We start from the raw sequence: 22,360 nt of genomic DNA on the forward strand, positions 1-22,360 counted from the left end.
TTGATAGTGTTACTGATATAATTATACTGAACCATTCAGACTTTTGCTTTAAGTAGTTTTATAGTGATGTCCGTTGTTGCTAATAAGTAGCATCGATAAATTGCCAATCTATCGATAGTAATGTGACAAACATTTGTTATGTTAAAATATCGATAGTTTGTGATCAATAGTGAGCCGAACCAACTACAAAATATGCAGCTAGTTATTATTGATATTTATAGCTAATAACATTTCATTCTAGAAATTGTTGTGGCGTTCACAGATTTCTCAGCTGTTCGGGAACATTAAAATTAATTATTGATGTTAATTTTGCGATGTCGATATTTTGTGTTTCACATCACTATTAAGCTGTCTTCGTAACTAGTGTGGTGCTACATAATAAATAAATTTTGATAAAACACATTTGAACTTTGACATGAGGACATCTACGTATTGAAAGGTCTCAAGTTGTTTGGAGAACTGTTATCAAATATTATTATCTCGTATAATTATAGTTTGAAATAAACAGTTATTCAACTCGCTGCAGCGAGAGAAAACATATTTCATATAACTTCAATATGATTAAAATATTAAATAACAGAAGTATAAAAAATAAAGCAGCGAAATTTTTAAAATATAATTACAATGTTAGATCTTTCGCAACAAAAAATGAAGTCGTTACATCAGCAGATGTTGTTATTATCGGTAAGTACCTACATTTTAACTTATTATTTATGATTCAATTTTTTTTCTGTTTTGTAAGTTAAAGATGAAAGTAAAAATATATTTAAATCCATGATTAATGTTAGTGGTAAGAACTTTGAAAATTATGATTTGTTAAAAATACAATATTTACCTTCAATATCAGATTTCTTGAAAGATTCGGTCAATTTTATACAACTATCTGCATAGTCTTTTGTTGTCGGAGGCCAAGACACACTTTGGGTAGTGACCCATGCAGTGGCGTCACCCTAGTTAGTTAGTTACCTGCATAGTCTAGTTCATGACATTGTCCGATTACGATCAGGTGGTGGGATAGCTGGATGCAACACTTTATATCAGTTAACAAAACGAGGGGTCAGCGCTGTCCTACTGGAGAGGGCTAAGATAACTAGTGGCACAACATGGCATACGGCAGGCAAGTATATCCGTCCATTACGAATCATACCAACAATAAAAACAGTCTTCGATATAATTCAATAGTAACACTGACTTTTATGTAGTTTATTGATCTTTTCCAGGTTTGGTTTGGTCTCTCCGACCATGCGACTTGGAGGTGCGGTTGTTACAGGATTCAAGAGCAGTATACAGCGGCTTAGAAAAAGAAACTGGTGACTACGCTGGTTGGATCAATAATGGAGGATTATTTATTTCACGTAGCACGGTATGTTAAACAAATAATGCGTTATTATTATCAAGTTTAAGTTGAAAAAAGTAATACCTATTATTCTAGGTCCGGACGCAAGAATATATGAGATTGCATACACTCGGCAAAGCAATGGGAATACCTAGTCAAGTCTTAGATCCTAAAGAAGCTCAGAAATTGTTCCCATTACTGGATCCTTCTGTTTTCAAAATGGCGCTATACTCGCCAGAAGATGGCACTATCGACCCGGCCATGGCTTGCAGCGCGCTTTTAAAAGCCGCCACTAATAATGGCGGGAAGGTACGTTAACGTTATATATACTTTATTAGATGTAAAAGATAATTTTATAATGCAATATAATACTACGACCAAATAACGAATAAAATATAAAAAAACGCACATTCCAATTCGTTATATGAAATGATTACCTAAACATTTTTTGCATTATTTTTCAAGGCCTAATTTTAGTCCACTTTCCTTTCCCACCCTTTTTTATAAGGAAAGGATGGGAAGGGGAAGTGGATTTGATGGAGGATGAGATGCATAGGAAGGTTAAATATTCTCTTTTTGTGCGTCTCCTCCTTCGTCGATCGAGGGCAGGCAACACATCTGTAATTGCGGATATCTGTGGGCAGCCGTCGTTTCATCATTTCGGCGAATTCATGTGGCCGCTTGCTCGTTTGCCACCTTCTAATATATAAAAAAAACATTGTTATATAAATAAAGAATGATGTTGTAGGTGTATGAAGAATGTCCAGTATTAGATATACATTACGCTCACAACATGCTGGGTAATAAAGAGGTGACCGCAGTACATACTGATAAAGGCATTATCAAGACTAAATGTGTTGTTAATTGTGGAGGTAATTATATTTATACGTAGATAATTATATCTGTGCATATTTTGTTTGTACATTTGTATGGAGAAATATACTATTTTCTATAACTATATAGGTATCTACATGACACTTTTTAAATATGAGCCTTTTCTATTAATAGCTTTTTTCCAAAAAAAGATTTTGGAGATTGCTCGAACTTTTATTCTTCCATCTTACATCAGTTAATCAAAAACATAAAATTTTGTGAGAAAAGGATCAATGAAAAAATCGAGAGATTACGCAACAATTGGTTTTACCTCAAATGTAAGGAAATATAGAGATTGTTTGACTCCCTACTTTTCAGGACCGTTACGTAATCATGACACCATATTTCACAGGTGCGTGGGGTCCAAGAGTAGCAAGGTTTGCTGGTGTACCATCGTTACCTATAGTACCTTTCAAGCATGCGTACGTGGTGTGTGACGGTACGCCTGAAATCCGCGGTGCTCCGAATATTAGAGACCATGATGTTAACTTGTACATCAAGGTACAAGGGGAGTCATGTCACGTTGGGGGTTACGAACCGAACCCACATATGTTGGATCAAGTAAGAATTATAATAAAAATAAATTTAATCTCAAGTTTACACGTCTTTACTAATTAAATGTAAATCAAATTCATTAAAATGAACATAACATATGACATTAGTTTCATTATAATTAAATTTTAATGAAAGTTCTCATTAAAATTAAATATTAAGGAAATAACTTTTTTACAGGTCCCAGATAATCTTCAATTTCATTTATATGACTTAGATTGGGATGTATTCGGTGTGCATATGAATAGTGCGACGACTTTATGTCCCAAACTAAGTACAATCGGCGTCAAAAGTACGGTTTGCGGACCGGAATCGTTCACTCCCGATCACAAACCACTACTGGGCGAAGATCCCAACGTCTTTGGTAAGAAATACTAACGGTTTTTGATTGCTACTTTTATCCATGTTATTAATTAACTTTGTTTTTTTTTTCAGGATTGTACCACAACTGCGGATACAATTCCGCAGGTATGATGTTTTCTGCAGGTTCCGCTATCCAAATGGCGGAATGGATCGTTACCGGAAGGTCAGTTGTTAACAAATTTCCTACAGAATCTAATTTAGTAAAAGTTATTTAATAAATGCTGTAATCGACCTGGGAGCGAATTTTTGGTCTCATTTTATAGAATCTTAGTCTTCAAAGATCATGGCGTCACGGAATTTTGTTAGAAAGGTTGCGCAGACACAATTTTTGGTACGGCGGGATGTAAAGATGCAGCGGCGAGCCTCATCTCTGTGCTCTATACTTACCAAGCAATGTACAGTGACGCACAGAAAGAGAATATTTTCTCTGTTTATTCGTCCCCTCCTCTGCAAAATCCTCTTTCCCATCCTTTCCATTTTTATGAAATTTTATATGCATATTCAGTAGGTCTGACAATCTTTTTCTTGAAAGAGTTTTTCATACCCTAATCGCAGGCGACAGCTAGTATTATATATATGTCAGATATATGTATGTATGTCAGGCCGAAGTACAACATGTTCACGTTCGACGTGCGTCGCTTCACTCCCGCGCAGTTGTCGCGGCCGCACTGGGTACGTGAGTGCAGCCACGAGTCGTATGTACGTAACTACAGCGTGGTGTTCCCGCACGACGAGCGGCTGGCGGGCCGGGATGCCAGCCATGATGCTCTGCATCAGGACCTGGTGGATGATGGCGCGGTGATGCAGGCCCGCGCTGGATGGGAACGACCCGGCTTCTATATGCCCGGGGAGAAGGTAAACGGAGGTTGACTAAGAATAACTTTGTAATTGATTTTCTAGTAGTACAGTGATTTCTTGGAAGACTATGCTGTCTTGTTCGATAGCGAACAATAACGAAACTACTAAATTTTTTTAATACATTTACAAGAAGTACAACAAGTATGAAAATCTCTGATTTGAACGATTAAATTTTTAGTGTTTATGGATTTTTTTTCGCCCTTTGATAATCCGATGTTGTAAAGGTTATAGACTAGTATTTCTTTATGTTAGAATAACTGTCGCCCGCGACTCCGTTCGCCCGGATTTAAATAAAAACTCAATTAGTAGCCTATGTGTTCTTCCAGACTATATTCTATACCTATACCAAATTTCATCAAGATCAGTTAAGCCGTTCCGAAGATACCTTCAAACATCCATCCATCCATCTATCCATCTAAACATTCACATTTATATTAGTATGAAATTTAGTGGTTCATAGTTCAGTTTTAATAATATGTTATTGTAGATCCGAGTGCAGCAGTACGACTGGGGCGGCACACAGGACTATCCGCGCAATCTAGACCAGCGCTACGAGCATATACTTCAAGGAGATTACACCTTCGATTTCTCCAAACATCATAAACTCGTATGTAGAAAGAAGAAAATTCACAGTTCTATCAACTAAACTATTATCTGTGTTTTGTATAATTTTTTTGTATTCATCGGCAAGATTTGAGGGATTCTTGTTTTTTTTGTGCGATAGGGACAGGCTGTATGAAAAACAGAAAGTAATAAATTGTCACTTTCCAAAAGTTTGAAACTTAATTTAAAGTAATGTCTGAACACAAATAGCAAACTTTTTCAAAAAAGATTTCAAAACATTTCTTACGTAAAAATTTGTCAAACCGTTGCCAAAATTCCTATATAATTTTTTCCAAAACTAATAAAGTGTTCAAAGTTTAAAACAACGACGACAGATCGGTGAAGAGGCACTGTCATGTCGTAACGCGGCGGCGTTGTTCAACATGTCGTACTACGGCAAGTTCTACCTGACGGGTCCGGATGCCCAGCGCACGGCACATCTCGCCTTCACTGCTGATCTCACCAAGAAAGACGACAGGTATACTGCCGTAGAAACTTTATAACAGGTCTGAACATCGTACGTGTGCACCACACGCGCATTGTACCACAGACATGTGACATTGAATCCTTAAAAATCTAACATATGACAGCTCTGAACATCGCATAAGTCGGTGTCCGACACAACATTGTCTTATAAAAGGGGGATATAAAAGGAGGCGGGGTACATCTTGCGCACGTGCACGCCTTCCTATAGTAGGCCCACCTACGGTAGATGCGTTTGCAGCTATACAACACAAGCCCCTATAAAGTTTGAATCTTGTTATAAATAGCCATGGAAAATGAATGATGTCTCCCAAAGCTATGATTTTATAAGAATACAGTATTACACTGAACTTAGAGCTTTATTGTGTTATTCACAGGGTCGTTTATTCCTTGCTGCTCAATGACAAAGGTGGTGTGGAAGCTGATGTCACCGTGAGCATTCTCGATGGCGGCAGCGGGCAGTTGCACGAGCCTATATTCAAAGTAATTACGTAAATGTGACTTGCCTTTCCTTAGGGAGATCTTTTTTTTTGGCCTACATTATTTTAATGGCCAGGAATCTTCAAAAAAAATCTTTAAAAAATAAAGGCGCCTTAGTAACCTTAAAATAAAAGACGATGTCTTTATTTATATTGCAGTCCCATGTTCAAATTAACATCATTGTAATCAAGAAATTGTAAAAAAAAACATCAATACATAGTTAATTCACTAAACTTGTAAGAACAATTTTTGTGCAATTCTGAATCCCATATAAACAGTTTAAACTTTCGTGAGACATCATAATTAATTAATTAATAAACGGCTTAACTCACGTTTGACCCATCGGGGGTCCATCTTCAGGGTGAGTGTTTATTCCGACGCGACAGCGAAGTCGAACTAGTCGGTACCGTCACCGGACCGTCAAACATGAGTTATGCTGTTTCTTAATTAATTAATTTACCCATATAAACAGTAATGATCTTTTTTCATTTAAATTCATGTCAATCTAGAAATTTGTGTTTGACAATATTGTCAGGGTCGTGGATATTACGTGGTGTCATCAGGGTTCAGTGCGAACCACACACTCGCTCATTTACGACGCATCATTCAAACACATAAGCTGAGAGCGACCATTACTGACGTCACCAAACAACTTTGCATCCTCAGCGTACAAGGACCTGACAGGTAACAGGATACGGCAGAATAACATAATTAAAAATTTTCAAGGTCGTTTCTAAAACAAGAACCCTCTTACCGTTGGTTTCCGAGACCAAAATCTTTGTATAAAATCGTGTAATTCCTGTCATTACCTTATCCTACACATTCCCTCCTCCGTCAATTCCACTTCCAAAGGTGTGAAGGGAAAGAAGTCTAAAAATAGACCCCTTAATATTCAACTAGTTCGTTGAATTAATACCCATCCCTACGTTACACCCGTTCCTGATGAGTTGTGATAATGGCAGTCTTTTAACTCTTATGGCAATCTTTATTTAAAATGTTTATTCAAATTTTAGCCAGAGAATTCTCCAACGGTATACTGACGCCGGTCTATCGAATGATGCGTTCCCTGTGAACACTCATCGTAGTATCAACGTGTCCAAAGCACCTTTCTCTGCTGATAACAAACAGTACAAATGTCGCGCACTTCGTGTTGGCTGGTCTGGGGAACTGGGCTGGGAACTGCACATGCCTTCATCACATGCCATACAAATATACCAAGCACTAAAAACTGCTAAGGGGCTGAGGAATGCTGGATGGAGAGCGTTGACTTCTTTAAGTGCTGAGAAAGGTAAAATGTGACTAGAAATGATCAGCAATTAAGATTGGAAGTAGCACTAAATATACCACAGATATATAAAAAATACTTTTTTTTATATACAGAAGTATAAAGTACCAAATTTTACACAAATAATTCAAAAATAACGAAATTTTTATAAATTATTTGTAACAAAAAATTAAAAAAGCAGTACTTTTTTATTTTTGTTTGAAAAATCATTAGGATAACGTGACAGATGACAGCCTGCTCTTGACACTAGCGCCATTTATTTTAGAGCTTACGGTTTTCTCCCCATTGACTTTTACCGTGAATTACCGTTTTTTTTTCTGTTAATTGTTTTAAAAATACCTCTCACTAAGGATAATTAATTACCCCGTATAATTTAGCTATTTGATTCTTTTAATCGTTGCTTATTATTGAATGTCTTTACATGTCCATTATTATTATAATAGTGTACACAATAATAGAAAGATAATGGTTATAAATATATTTTTTTCCAGTATTTAAAGGTCGAATTTTTCAGGTTATCATTTATGGAATGCCGACTTGAGATCAGATGATAATCCAATAGAAGCTAACTTAGGTTTCGCCTGTAGGAAAGACGGTGAATACATCGGCAATGAACAAGTAACGAAAGCAAGAATAAACGGTGTAGCGAAAAAATATGCATACTTCACACTTGATGATAAAGTATGACATTTTTAACAAACCCTCAAACTAATAATGGATTTCTAATGTTGTAAAGACTAACTTAAAATTTTCTATATTTGTAGGTAGCGTTATATGGTCAAGAAGGAATATTCAGAAATGGTGAACCAGTGGGATACTTGAGGAGAGGCGACTATGCTTATTATCTCGACAAGCCTATTGGAATCGGTTATGTGAGAAATCAGGGTTCCGAAGTTACGAAAACCTTTTTGAAAGAAGGAAACTATGAAATAGAAGTTATGGGAAAGAAATATAAGGCTACACTTCATTTGAGGTCACCTTTTGATCCTACTGGCCAAAGATTACTTGGAAATTACGGCGAACAAGGCATGGATGAAAATACGCATGAGCCGCATGCCGGACAAAACGAGAGAGCAGGCGGTAGTGAATAGTATTTTACGTTTTTTTAGATCTCAATAAAAACATTTCAAATGCTTATTGTGTTTTTTACTACTAATGAAAAGGATCCATTTTTTTTAAATCCATTAACGGGTAGTAACGACTATGTATTAAGAATTAAGATACTAGGCCAATATTTATTTCTTAGCTTTGATAATATTTATTTTAGTTATAAGCTATTGTATGTTACAATACAAAAATACTAGCTGTTGCCCGCAATTCTGTCCGCGCTGAATTTTAAAACAATTAGTAACCTGTGCGCTCTTCCAGATATGTTCTTGTACATCTATGTCAAATTTCATCGAAATACGTTGAGCCATCTGCAGATACTCTAACAAATATACATTTATCCATTCAAACATTCGCATTTATAATATTAGTAAGATAGAAAAATCTATTTGGCTTTAAGAGTCAATGGTCATGTGGATTTACTTTTTAAAAGCCATACTAAAACTGTCAATGTCAACTAAATCAATGTCATCTGTCAACTCAAATTGTGGTTCTCAAAACAGGCTTATTAAGTAAACAAACTATAATTTGAATTTGTGTCGATACTATATTTTCTACGTAGCTCTACTTTCTTAAAGATTAAAATAAATTGTATGAAGAAGGAAAATGTCGGTTACATTACACACTGACGTAGGAGATATAAAAATTGAGTTATTTTGTGAACAATGCCCTAAAGCATGTGAAAATTTTCTAGCACTTTGTGCTAGTGATTATTACAATGGGTGCTTGTTTCATAGAAACATCAAGGTGAGTTATATTTTGGTAACGATAACCTAACCATAAATGTAAGATTAATAATAATGAGAATGATTTTGAGATGAATAGACTAGATATCATCATCATCTCCTTGGCCTTATCCCACGCACTAGGTTTTATGAAATTTAGTGTTTTTGTTTAATTTTTATGGCCAGTCGCCTTCCTGTCGCAGTCCCTACTTAGGAGTAAATGATGAATACACTAGAAATGTGATTAAAACTGTAAATAGAGATTTATTTTATAGAGTCTTGTTGTTTTTTAGGGTTTCATAGTTCAAACAGGAGACCCAACTGGTACAGGGAAAGGGGGAAATTCAATATGGGGTAAAAAATTTGATGATGAGTTTCGAGAAGAATTAAAGGTAAAAATTTGTCTATTACAGATTGTAATGACTTGTTTTTTTTAACATTAAAACTAATTTTTACATTTCCTTTCCTTTTCCAGCACAATTCAAGGGGAATAGTCAGCTTGGCCAACAATGGCCCTAACACAAATGGAAGTCAATTTTTCTTTACATATGGAGAACAACCACATCTGGATTTGAAATATACCATTTTTGGAAGGTAGTTAATTTTAATTATAGAAATTATTCATGAAAAAAAAACATCCTGGCTTGTTCTAAGTCAGTTAATGCATCAATAGTATTGATCCTTTTTTGTTAAATCTTGTCTATATTTTTAAAATAATATAATGGTCAAATGAAGATAAAACATTGTTATGTGGCTTTTTACCTCATAACAAAAGAAGTATCCCGTTCATTCTCCTTCCAAGCTGTTTATAACAATTAATTTACTTTATTACAGAATAATTGATGGATTTGAGGCTCTTGACGATTTGGAGAAGTTAGCTGTTAATCCAAAAACATTCAAACCCTTAACAGAAGTCAGGATTACGTCTGTCACAATTCATGCAAACCCATTAGCTGGATAATAAAAATATGAGTCAATGAAAACATGTGTTGATTATTAAAACATTTATTTGGTTACGTCACCTACATTACAGGAAGAAATAACAACTTTTCAACAAGATATATTAATGTTTTTGTATTTAAATATTTAATACTATGAATTACATAAGGTCTTAATTACTATTTCTGGAATTATCTGGTATTTTATATAACCGGTGCTAAAAATGTTGAGATCCATTTACTAAAATTTGCTCATAAAATCCTTTAATAATTGTAGTGGAAGTAACTGTCAGAATAGCATGTATTTACATTAAATTTAGAAATATATAAGCATTTAAACATATTACACTAAATTACATACAAATGGACATAATTTTATCAACATTATAAATCAAATATTTTATTTATATTCACATTAATAATTGTCTTAGATATCATTGAAACATTTTTTGAATGTCAAACTCCAAGTCTCAGGTTTCTAATTCATAAAAGTTGTCATCAAGCTGGAAATCTGATTCCGTCTCTTTTTTTATTTCGCTCATGCATAGTTTGTCATCAAAATTATCTGTAAAGTGTGATTTAATGTGTGCAACTAAATCGGCTTTCTTTTTGAAAGTCAAACCGCATTCTATGCAAGGCATGTTAACAACTGAACACTCCTGTGTTTGTTCATGATTATCCAATTTTTCCTTACTATTAAATTTCTTATCACAGCTATTGCATGAGAATGGTTTCATGCCTATGTGTGTTTGTGTGTGACGGTCTAATTCTCTTTTCCTGGAAAACTTTTTAAAACACACTTTGCATTGAAAAACTCTAGATCCAATATGAGCAACAGAAACATGTGTTTTATAGGCATCTAGAGATGAAAATCGCTTTGTACATTGATGGCATTTTATGTTCTTTGGTTTGTTTTTGTTAGTCATCATTTTCTGCTTACCAGGTGAACCTTGCATTGACTTACTAGGGGTGGGAGGATTCTTTCTGACATGATTTATAAAACTACTTTCACCTACTATGTGGTCAGGGACACTAGGAAAGTCATAATCACCAATGGAATTTTCAGGGTTGAGCTGAGTTGGGGATGTCATTATGTTGCTAAAAGGATTAATACTGACAACCATGTCATGGGTTTCTTGATCAATCTCAGATTCATTTCTTTTAATTTGTGAGTTGATAGGACCATGCTTTAATTCATGTTTTATAAGTTTATCCCTTCGTCCAAAGGATAAGGGACATTTACTGCAAGCATAAGGTTTCATACCAGAGTGAATGAGAACATGCCGTTGTAGATCTCCCTTGGCTACAAAACTTCTGGGACACATGGGACAAACATGGGGTTTATGTCCTGCATGTATTCTCAAATGTTTACTTAAATTTGTGTTCCGTGAAAAACTCTTAAGACAATAATGACATTGGAATGGTCTTATGCCTGTATGAACAACTGAATGTTTTCTTAAATCAGATCTTCTACCAAAACATTTTTCACATTCGGGACAATGATATGGCTTGTCACTTTGGTGCACATGTTTAGTATGCTGTACATATTGATTACGCTCTGCAAAAACCAAGCTGCACTCCACACATTTGTATGGCATGTTAGGGTCATGGTAATTCTGTTCATGCTCTTTACATTTTTCCTGAGAAACAAATGCTTGGTCGCAATACTGGCACATGGATACATTTTTAAAAAAAGATTCCGTTGTGGGCTCTCCTTCTTGAATATTTTCACATTCATTTTTTTCACTCTCAGGTTGTTCAACATTTTCAGATTCCTCCTCCGAAGAGTCATAATCTAAACTAGGATCCACAACCATCACAACACTGTCTTCAACTATGTAGTCCTCAGGCTTTGGTTTTACCATTTCATGATTTTTATAAGTGTAATTACTATAATCAGATGAATTTGAAGTGTCTTGCTCATTCACTCTGTTAGTTATTTGCTTTAATCTAGCTTCATTTTGAATACACTGTAATCTAAACTTTGAACATTTATTTACTTTGAATAGGCATTTATAACATATTCTTCCTGGAAGACCATCATTGGGATCCACCTGCAACAAACATAAGCAATTGAGATTGACTGGTGCAGTAACAACAGTGTCATATAATATTTATTTGATAAAATGCAACAAGAATTGTAGTGATTGGTGATTACCAACCTGCATTTCAAAACATTCAGCTATTTTGGAGGTTAAAGGCATATTCAAGTCTTCATCAGGAGCAGCGGCGAATATTGATATTGTTAGCGAACTTTTAGTCAAGCAAAGACGACACAGCGCGTGAAAGTTGGCTATAATGTAGGAATCTTCCATTTTGAGTACAATCTGACATCGAATCGTCGTAATACTTTTTATTGAATTAGTATTAGAAGCATCATTGACATTTTATTTACCAATGAGAATTAAACATTTCGAATTTAGAATTCACTGCAATAATGAAACTAAACAGAAAAGTTTTCCACAGCACAGAGGCTATGGCACAGTGCGATGACTACGCAATCGTTCGATCCGTATCAACTGGGACGATGCTCGGCGCTCGGCAGGGCTGCGGTCTACGGTTCGCGCTAGAAGAGGAACGTCGCGCCGCCCCTGCTTGCCGTACCAGTCGTCATCTCATATCTATAGTTAAGTCGAAACGTTGTTTAAAAATCGTGGCCTGAATTAATCCATTCACCGAAAAAATAATAAACATAGGTCAACCAACACAGGTCTAGGCTCAGGAAAAAATTTGAATTTGAATTTTTGTAAAACTGAGACCGCGCTAATTTCGCAGAAAATAATGTCTTGTTTTGTTCTCATGTTCTCCAATATTTATTGGCTTAAATCAGCATTAAATGCATTTCAAAGTTATTCATTGGTCGAAATTTGTGCTGTTTAGATGGACAGTAATATTAGCCAATCAGAATTTAAAGTTCATTTCTGTAAATGTAAATGAATACTCGGCGATAGGGTTACTAGTTATAAAATATTTTACTGTGATATTTTATCAAAAATTTTCGTCGTTCAATTAAAAAAAAGATTAGCTGAGCAGGTATTTGCAATTGTTGGTTTCATTAATTAAAATACGTAATCAATTTACAGAAAAAGAGCTAAACTAAGTAAGGAAAAATTAAGAATGAGTTCTTTTCCGAAGGAATTGTAAAAGTTAGTTTATAGATTTGAAAAAAAACTTTATTTGATTTATAATCGACATTATTTGTGACACGTTTACCTATTCTTAGCCTTTTTGATAATGATATTTTTCCTTCTATTAATAATGTTTAATCACTCATGTTTATGTTGGTGTATTTTAGAAGTAATTTTGAATTATTAAGTTATAATTACTTAGTTTATATATTACATATTTAATTTTTATATATTCCTCTCAAGTAGGGTTGAGACAGGCGGCCGGCCGTAAAAAATTATCGTAGAACTTAACAATATATATATATATATATATATAGTTATATATATTGTTAAGTTCGAATGGAGTTTATTTTACTTAAAATCACTTTGACTTTAATACGAGTACCACACGTCTCTACAGTTACTGTTGCTTCTAAAGTTCATACATTTACTAGGTTCTTCGTGGAAGTAATATCCTGGCTTACAACTAAGAAGACGGGCCTTCCTTTTATGACAAGCGATGAACTGACTGCAGCTATCTCGATATCTGGAAACAAGAGAAATTAATAAGTAAATTATTGGAAGAAAGTAATTTCTAATAATAGTCAACTGGGTTGCATAAAATAGATTATATTTGAATTATATTGCGTTTCAAACTAAATCCGAATTATTCCCCTTAGACAAAGTTAACCGAAACAGTTTTAGTCAAAACTTGTAAATTCTAACATCCTTGTAACGTTACCTTATAATTTTCGTGAAATAAAGGACGCCACACTCGAAATAACATACGTACGTTACTAACCTGAATTGCAAGATCAAATTGCCATCAATCCCATAACCATCGTCAGGGCAGGTGATATCTTTGAATGCTGCAATTGAATAAATTCAAACAAATTGAACAAAACAAGTAGCTCTAATATACCATGTTTAAATATAATGATTACTTCATCTAACTTGTATCTTATATCTATACCTCTATATAAAAATATTAGTTACCTGGCGGTTTACAATCCGATACGTTTTCTAGCCAATCACAAATTTTTAACTTTTCATTAAATACAAGTCCATATGGGCAGTCCATTAAATATTGTATTCCATGAATGCACACATAAAATTGGTCACAGGTAACATTATTGGCACGGTAGACACCATCTTGCAGGCATTTCGTAGAGCCATCAGGATTTCCTATTATTGGAGCTTTTGTCGTTCGCTCAATTGTTGCAGTAGTTGCTACTTCATTTGGATTTGCTGTTACCTCACTTGGATTTGTTGTTATCTCATTAGGATTTATTGTTACCTCAGTTGGATATAGTGTTACCTCATTTGGTTTTGATGTTACCTCATTTGGATTCGGTGTTAACTTGGTGGCTGGAGTTTGTGTTACCACAGTTAGTGTTGATGAAGTTGTTGTTATTTCATTCGATGAAGTGTCCCTGGTTGTTAATTCACAGGGTTTTTTAGTGGTAGTCTTGATTGTGACAGTAGGTTCTTCTGTAGTTTTAATATTATCGCTTGATGGAGTGGTTTTTGGTTTTTCTGTTTGAACAGGCGGTTGTGAAACACTCGAGTTACGATCGCAAGGTTTCTTAGTTTTCGGTGGGATTATAATAATCGTCTTGAGTATATTTGTGTCAGGGTCATATTGGTGTATGTCTACTGTTTGGATACTCAAGTTGGGTTTTTTTAAAATCGGAATTATGTAAAAGTTGTTATTCTGTTCTTGCTTTGTAAGGTGTATGGGGTTGCCAGTTTGCACTGTTAAGAGAGGTGGGGGATTATTCAATTTTTCGGGTTTATCTATATACGAATGTTTCTTGTCCAAGTTTACTTCTGAGTTAACTGAAAATTTCAACAAATATGTAAGTTTTACGGCTAAAATAAGAGTGTAGAAGTACTGATTAAAATTAAATTGATTGATGAAAAAAATTATTATGAAATTGATTGAGATGGTCTAAAGTCTGTTTTCCAAATTATGATTTTACTAAAACTACTGAAATAATTGAAATCAATCACTAAAAATATTTACCTTTTTATTTACGTTAGTGATATAGAATATGGCAGATATTTAGTGGAAGGATCAATTGTTTTTTAATGCAAATTAAATACATACCTCGTGTACATAGAGCAAAAAATAAAAAAAAGACAGTCTGTTTCAACATGATGTGAAAGAAGCAATTAGTACCACTATTGTTCAACAGTTAGGTGTGTTAAGTGTGTGTTAAGACAAATAACTTGTATTTATAAACTGTTGCGATAAGATAAATTTTATATTGATTGCTTTGGTATTTGAGATCGTTATTTAAATATGTTAACATCGATTTAGATATTTTTAATTGTTATACATATTAGTAAGTGAATTCTGATGTTTCGTTTGTTAAAGGTCAGTTTTTTATCAAAATGTAGTCATCCCGGTACAATTAAAATTACCTGACCTTAAGACGTACATTGGTTTGTGAATAAAAAACATCTTGTTTTAAATAATTTATTGTAGGATATATAACATGTTACATGATACTAAATAATTTAATAAATTAATAATGTTTTAGGGAAATATTAAACTTTTTCTAATTACCATCAAAATTTATGTAATTATAAAATCTCACTATCGAAACATTCAAATGAAACATGTGATCTCAGTTCCCTCAGACATATAAATAAGGAATCTTTTCAGGGCTGTCTTAATCATATTGGAAGTGTGAAACCCAGTCTAGCGCCCATGAAAGTATAGTAAGTTAATTAGCTAGTGCCTCCCATGGCTTTGTAACTGTGGGCATGCACCCTTTGTAATTCCGGGTTGAAAACGTCCTTGCATGTTTTATATGTTCGTTTTGACAATGTGAACTATAATACTAAAGTAAACTATAATACTAAAATAAATTACTGCGACAGAGATATGTATAACAAATCACGTGTAACTCGGTGCTACGCGTGTTTAGTATAAAACATCTGAACAGTTGGTGACATATTCGGCGTCCACGCAAGAGTTGGTGTAATCGTCGAAGAAGTGTCCCGCTTCGCAGCTGAGGAGACGCGGCTTGCCCAGGTGGCAGGCGACATACTGACGACAGCTTTCACGGTACCTGAAACCAAATGTCACAAATAGTAAAGTTTTAAAATTAAGTATTTAAAGATCTTAATATAATTAACCAAAAAAAGCTCCTTTAATCAAAAATATTGTGGACTAAAAATCTTACTATTTTTGAATAGTTTGCCAAACTGAACTAAAATGAAACCGCGTGATTGAATTTAACGTACCTGTATTTAAAGATGTGGTCATTGTAAACATCGGCCGGGCAAATGAATCCTTCGAATGCTGCGAATAAAAAAAATATAAATAAAAGGCATTAATCATGATTTACATATGTTCATCTCAATTCAGATTCAGTTTAAAATATTTATTTAATGTAATCTCACCTCTAGGATTGCATGATGGCACATTCTCCACCCAATCGCAACTTTTGGTTTTATAGTTGAAAGCCAGGCCGGCTGGGCAATTCATCAATAAAGTCTTTCCAAAGTAACACATCAGGTATTGATCACAGTTTCCGCCAGTCGCTGGGAACACCTCTCCGTTCACGCAGTTGACGGGCACAGGCTCTACATTCAAAACTTCATGTACCACCGGTGATGGAACCGCAATAACTTGATTTGGTCGTGGAGGTGTCGGCCTTTCCTTAGGAGCTTGTGGCGAATTTGGTTTAAAAGCGTTGGTTACAGGAAGAGGAGACATCGGTCTTAACTGTTTTTCGCATGGTTCTGGTGCCTTAGTAGGGGGTGGGGGTGGAATTGTTGTAGTCTGGAGTTCACATGGTTCTGGTGCCTTAGGAGAGGGTGGGGGTGGGAGTGTTGGTATGGTCTGTGGTTCGCATGGTTCAGGTGCCTTAGTAGGGGGAGGGGGTGGGATTGTTGGAGTAGTCTGGGGTTCACATGGTTCTGGTGCTTTAGTTGGTATAGGGCGACGTGTTGTAGATGTCAACCTAGGAGGCAGCGTAGGGGGTGGAGGTGGTGCTTTAGTAGTACGGGGTGGCGGAGGATTTGTTGGTCTAGTTTGTTCACATGGCTCTGGTGCCTTAGTCGGTGGAGGGCGACGTGTCGTAGATGTCAACCTAGGTGGCAGCGTTGGGGGTGGCGGTGGTGCTTTAGTAGTACGGGGTGGCGGAGGATTTGTTGGTTTAGTTTGTTCACATGGCTCTGGTGCCTTAGTCGGTGGAGGGCGGCGTGTCGTAGATGTTAACCTAGGTGGCAGCGTAGGGGGTGGCGGTGGTGCTTTAGTAGTACGGGGTGGTGGAGGATTTGTTGGTCTAGTTTGTTCACATGGCTCTGGTGCCTTAGTTGGTGGAGGGCGGCGTGTCGTAGATGTTAACCTAGGTGGCAGCGTAGGAGGTGGCGGTGGTGCTTTAGTAGTACGGGGTGGCGGAGGTTTTGTTGGTTTAGTTTGTTCACATGGCTCTGGTGCTTTAGTTGGTGGAGGGCGACGTGTCGTAGATGTTAACCTAGGTGGCAGCGTAGGGGGTGGCGGTGGTACTTTAGTAGTACGGGGTGGCGGAGGATTTGTTGGTTTAGTTGGTTCACATGGCTCTGGTGCTTTAGTTGGTGGAGGGCGACGTGTTGTAGATGTTAACCTGGGTGGCAGCGTAGGGCGCGGTTCAGGGGTTTTGGTTTGAGGACGAGGTGGAATTGTTGGTCTAGTCTGTGGCTCATACGGCTCTGGTGCCTTAGTAGGAGGTGGCGGTGGTCTTGTTGGCGTAGTCTGGGTTTCACATGGTTCGGGAGCTTTAGTGGTTGGAGGGCGTGGCGGTGTCGCTGTCATCCTAGGAGGCAATGTCGGACGCGGTTCAGGGGTAGCTTTTGTTGGAGGGGCAGTTGGAATTGTAGGGCGTGTAACTTTAGCTGGAGGAGTATATGATATGCTTGGGGTTACTGCTTTGGTCGTTAGCAGAGGACAAGGTTTTGGTGATTTATTGGGAGGAGTAGGTTTAGGAGTAGTTTTTACTTCTTTGGGTGGCATCGTTGGGCGTGGTTCCGGTGCTTTGGTTGAAGGAGGAGGTGGTCTAGTAGGAATTTCCTTTTTAGGAGGTTGTGTCGAGCATGGCTCTGGTGCTTTAGTCGAAGGAGGTGGTGGAATAGTAGTGGTAGTAATTTTCTTTGTCGTAATTGATTCTGGTGCTTTAGTGGACGGAGGCTCAGTAGATTTATTTTCGTCACACGGTTCCTTTTGAATATTGGGATAAATAATAATTACATTAGCTGGTTTGAATGATTCGACTTGTTTTTCAGAATCATTGTGGCAAGGAATATTAGTGATAGGTTGTGAAACGGGTACATTAATGTGATTTACTGTGGCTGACTTCTGAATGTAATAAGAAGGATTGCCAAGTGATATGCTCGGGGACAAGGATTTGCTATGTGAAAAAAATGGTAGATTGGGCTTGTTGTATGAATATACTCCGTATTCTTGTGGCTTAGATTCACCTGAAAGTAATAATTATGATAAGTATTTAAAATACCTAAATATTTTCAATGTTAAAATAACACAATGATTGAGGGATTTTACAAATTTCATTTCATTCATAAATATTCAATTCATTCATAAATTTTAAAATATTCGTTGATTTAAAAAAGAAAAAAAATACATTCAATGATCAGGTTTTTAAGTTTTTTCTATGAATGTTTCTACCCAAATAGACACTTTTTTATAAGAGAAGGGCGTAAACAGGCGGCGGGAACACTAAGGTGATCATCGACGCCCATGGACATTCTTATTTAGGAACAAAGATTTGTCTAGTGTTTTTTTTTTTTACTTGAACTGGAATTATAGTATCCTTAAAATGTTTATAAAAAAATTATTACGTACCAATTGCCACTAAAGCCGCAAACACAAGTAATAGCTTTCCCCGCGACATGATTGCCGCAGTGTTGCAATCAACACTGCAAGTTCAACTGTATTTGTTTGAGAAAGCACTTTCTTTTTATACAAATTTGATTTAATAGATACAAACAGTTATCGCCCTTGATATTGAAAATCATTAATTATTCTTTAATGTTAGAAAGTTATTTAATGTTTTAAATATTTTGAAGATAACAATATAACGGTATATTATTTAATAGATATATTATTTAATAGAAAACAATTATGTCCCTATTACAAACCAAGAAATGTCGTTTTATAAAACGCAGTATTTTCCGGCAAGTTGTATTGATTTCGAATTCTAACCTACAAAAAAAAAAATCTTAGATTTGTACAGCAGATTTAGTCCTACGTCTTTACATATTTATTGTAAATTTACTCTGACTTAACACTTCTTTCGCTAAACGAAAACTACGCTAACGCTAGCAGCGAGTCATGTACTTTTTTCAGTTTCAGGGTCCGTTCAGACAAACGGGTCGAAAAGCAGTGCAGATTTTTTATCGCAAATAACTGTGCTTTAATGACTTAACTCTACTTTTCATGTCTTCTAAATCCTAGTTTCAATCGTATAAAGATCGATTTCATTTGTAAGAACTCTGCTGTGCTTTCGGCCCTGGTCTGTGTGAACTGACACTAATTCAACACTTTCGCTGTTGTAAAGAACACGCGTGAATAAAAATTTGACTTTTCCTTAAACGTTATTACAGTGATAGAAAAAGCATTGAAATAGATTAGCTTTAAGTTAAAATTATTTTGCTTTATTGGTGAATCGGTTTAAGAAAAAAAAAATGTGTTGTAATGTAACGTTTTGTCTAAAGTCAGATACCTAACCTCTGTAGTCTTATCCTTTAAACCAAAGGTTCCCAATCTATCATGGTCAGAGACTACTTATAACTTATATGTTATTTTTTTTTAGCAAGGACTACTATGTAACAATCAAACTTAAACTTTAATTAAAAATTCCAAAGGAAAGTACATAAAAATAAATTATATTACTTTTAGGATAAACTTCATTAGTTTTATATTTGTGATATTATCTCTAAGCTTATTATTATCTTCGTCACGAGTTCGGCCATCTTAGAACTAATTTGTTACTCAAAGCTATATGCAAATCATCATATACTTACAAACGATTCTTTGCCTTTTAATTACGGACAAAGAAGATAATCCTTGTTATATAAATTGAAAAAAAAAAAAAGATCAAATGGCGATAAGCGATTTAAACTTTTTCCTTATAAATTAAAAATCTTATTTTGGCTTCTACAGAGCACTAGTTGGGAACTATTGCTTTAAAATTTTGTGGTACTTAATAATTTTTCATAAGATACGCAAAAGTTATAAATGTGTTTATTTGCATTCGTTTACACTTGTACAAAAATGTATTTCTGTATTTTTTGTAGATAATGAAAGGACGCATATTTTTTGTTGTGCTGTTTTTTATTTTATTTCTATGCAAGCTTAAGATTAACATTAACCAAAGGTTGTTACAAAGCTTTTTCTTTGCATATTGCATATGTAACAAAATAAGGAAAAAAAATAAAAAAGGAACTAAATACGTCATGATGTAAATTAGTGCAGGTAGATTTTATTGATATTCGACGGTAAAATATTTATAAACCGCAAAAGAATATTTTTAATGAGTTCATCAAGTAATGGCATACCTCTTTATGATATTAAACCACAGTACTAGATTTTTAATTGGCATATTATTGATTAAGAGCGTTCGACCCTGCCATGAAGTAATGTATTTTTCGATTTTCATTTATACATTTATCCGACGTTCTTCGACGAAGGTAAACATTGTGATGCAATCTGCACATGTCTGTGAAAAAAATCAATAAGACCAAGCCACACTGAACCAGCGTAGTGTCTAACTTCTGATATCCTCGAGCTCGTTGGGCCGTGTATGAGCTTACGACTAATATTATTGTCTGAGTAAAATATTAAAGTATAATTTTATATTAGACAAATTCTTCATTAGGTCCTTAATAACTACGATCTACTGGCACTAGTAACTTGTGTTTTTATAGAGAGCCAGTGATCATCATCATCATCGTCACACTTTATGTCTCCACTAAGGGGCTCGGAGCCTACCCCAAGCTAGGGGTAACTAGGCCATAGTTAACCACGCTGGCCAAGTGCGGGTTGGTTGACTTCACACATATCATTGAATTTCTTCTCAGATATGTGCAGGTTGCATCACGTTGTTTTCCTTCACCGTAAGGACGTCGGATAAATGTACATATGTAAATCGAAAAATACATTGGTACATGGCGGGATTCGAACCCAGGACCTGCAGATTGCAAGTCAAGTGCTTATAACCCTTGAGCCACCGAGCCAGTGATGATACTGAGCTTTTATGAAAAAGTCTCTGCAATGCAATAACAGGAACTCATAGCGTTGATAGGACAGTCCTTGTTTCTTTCTGAATACAATATTCCTATGAAATTCTAGCAATTTGAAAAATCTTGAAACCCTCAATGATGTTGCCCAAATAAATACATTGAAATATACACGCAAATAGTTAGATGGAAGTATAGTAAGATGGAGTTTATATGGAAGTATGGATGGATGGAAGGATGTTTGTTTGTAGGTATCTCTCGAACGGCTCAACGGATCTTTATGAAATTTGAAACAGATGTAGAACATAGTCAGGAAGAACACGTAGGCTGTTTCGTTTTTTTATTAATAAATTTTAACAATTTATTTTATGTTGAGTAATGAGAGGCTCAAAAATAAAAGAAAGAAATGAGTGAGAATAATATAAGTTTAATTTCTACTTTTTTTTTTTTTGTAAATGTCATTGTTGGAACTTTACGTTTGCTTGAAATAATTTAATTATGCCATAACAAAATAATAACGACAAAGTCCAAGTTTCCACAGCCGATAGTATAAGTCAATCAAAACAACACTTTTGTAAACATTATTAACTTTGAATATGTTCTGCGATGACGTGCAAAATATTGTCCATCTAAAAGTAAAAACCAACTTAAATCTTACTGATATTATAAATGGGAATGTTTAGATGGATGGATGTGTGGATGTTTAAAACAGATTTAGAACAGCTCAACGGATCTCCATGAATTTCAGCACGGATATAACATAGCCTAGAAGGACACATAAGTTCTTTTTTAATTCCTCGACAGCTAGTTAGTTAGCCAGTTAATAAAATCTCTTATATCTCTTGTTTACTGTCAGTGTAGTTGCTTAAATATCTAGTTGTAACACATCCTTATTCCATTCAATTGCTTTACAATTGCCAAAAAATTTGGATTTTAGAATTTATTTTGTCTTAGTTATGTAAGTTCCTTCATAGGTTTGCACCAGGTGCTTAATTTCGTCCTAATTATTGCTACTTACATCTTATCTTACTTCTAACTAATCTATATATAAAAAAAGAAAGTCGTGTTAGTTACACTATTTATAACTCAAGAACGGCTGAATCGATTTGATTGAAAATTGGTGGGCAGGTAGCTTAGAATAAGGAAACGGACGTAGGATAATTTTTACCCCATTTTCTATTTTTTATTCCGCGCGGACGGGGTTGCGGGTAAAAGCTAGTATTATAAATGTGAAAGTTTTGATGTATAAATTGATAGACGGCAACTAGTCCTTAGTAAAGAAATATCAAACATTTCGTAGTTTGAGCCAAAGAGTAAGTTTACTTTAGTTGGCTTGAGCTCAATGAAAGCTTTTATTTACTGTTTTCTACCTAAATCTTTTATTTAAATAATACCGTTTT

General features: G+C 35.2%; 3 protein-coding genes across 3 annotated transcripts; 2 read left to right on the forward strand and 1 right to left on the reverse strand.

Annotated features, from left to right (window-relative positions):
- Positions 1-542: 542 nt before the first annotated feature.
- On the forward strand, positions 543-7,968 carry LOC106710382 (sarcosine dehydrogenase, mitochondrial). Its single transcript, XM_045685960.1, has 16 exons — positions 543-684; positions 1,007-1,117; positions 1,221-1,363; positions 1,433-1,645; positions 2,085-2,208; positions 2,562-2,770; positions 2,942-3,125; positions 3,197-3,287; positions 3,727-3,979; positions 4,470-4,589; positions 4,921-5,063; positions 5,446-5,551; positions 6,084-6,232; positions 6,562-6,836; positions 7,348-7,514; positions 7,598-7,968. The coding sequence occupies exons 1-16, from the start codon at positions 558-560 to the stop codon at positions 7,922-7,924; spliced, it is 2,742 nt and encodes a 913-aa protein (XP_045541916.1). The 5' UTR covers positions 543-557; the 3' UTR covers positions 7,925-7,968.
- A 488-nt stretch (positions 7,969-8,456) lies between these two features.
- On the forward strand, positions 8,457-9,658 carry LOC106710359 (peptidyl-prolyl cis-trans isomerase-like 3). Its single transcript, XM_014502380.2, has 4 exons — positions 8,457-8,687; positions 8,959-9,057; positions 9,141-9,259; positions 9,500-9,658. Exons 1-4 carry the CDS (start codon positions 8,547-8,549, stop codon positions 9,624-9,626), a joined length of 486 nt encoding a protein of 161 aa, XP_014357866.1. The 5' UTR covers positions 8,457-8,546; the 3' UTR covers positions 9,627-9,658.
- A 376-nt stretch (positions 9,659-10,034) lies between these two features.
- On the reverse strand, positions 10,035-12,370 carry LOC106710328 (zinc finger protein 84). The gene is made up of 2 exons (XM_014502345.2): positions 11,766-12,370; positions 10,035-11,657 (listed from the first exon to the last, which is right to left on the reverse strand). The coding sequence occupies exons 1-2, from the start codon at positions 11,916-11,918 to the stop codon at positions 10,074-10,076; spliced, it is 1,737 nt and encodes a 578-aa protein (XP_014357831.1). The 5' UTR covers positions 11,919-12,370; the 3' UTR covers positions 10,035-10,073.
- Positions 12,371-22,360: the final 9,990 nt, after the last annotated feature.

This window comes from Papilio machaon, chromosome 3 (genome assembly GCF_912999745.1).
Source record: "Papilio machaon chromosome 3, ilPapMach1.1, whole genome shotgun sequence".
NCBI lineage: Eukaryota > Metazoa > Arthropoda > Insecta > Lepidoptera > Papilionidae > Papilio > Papilio machaon.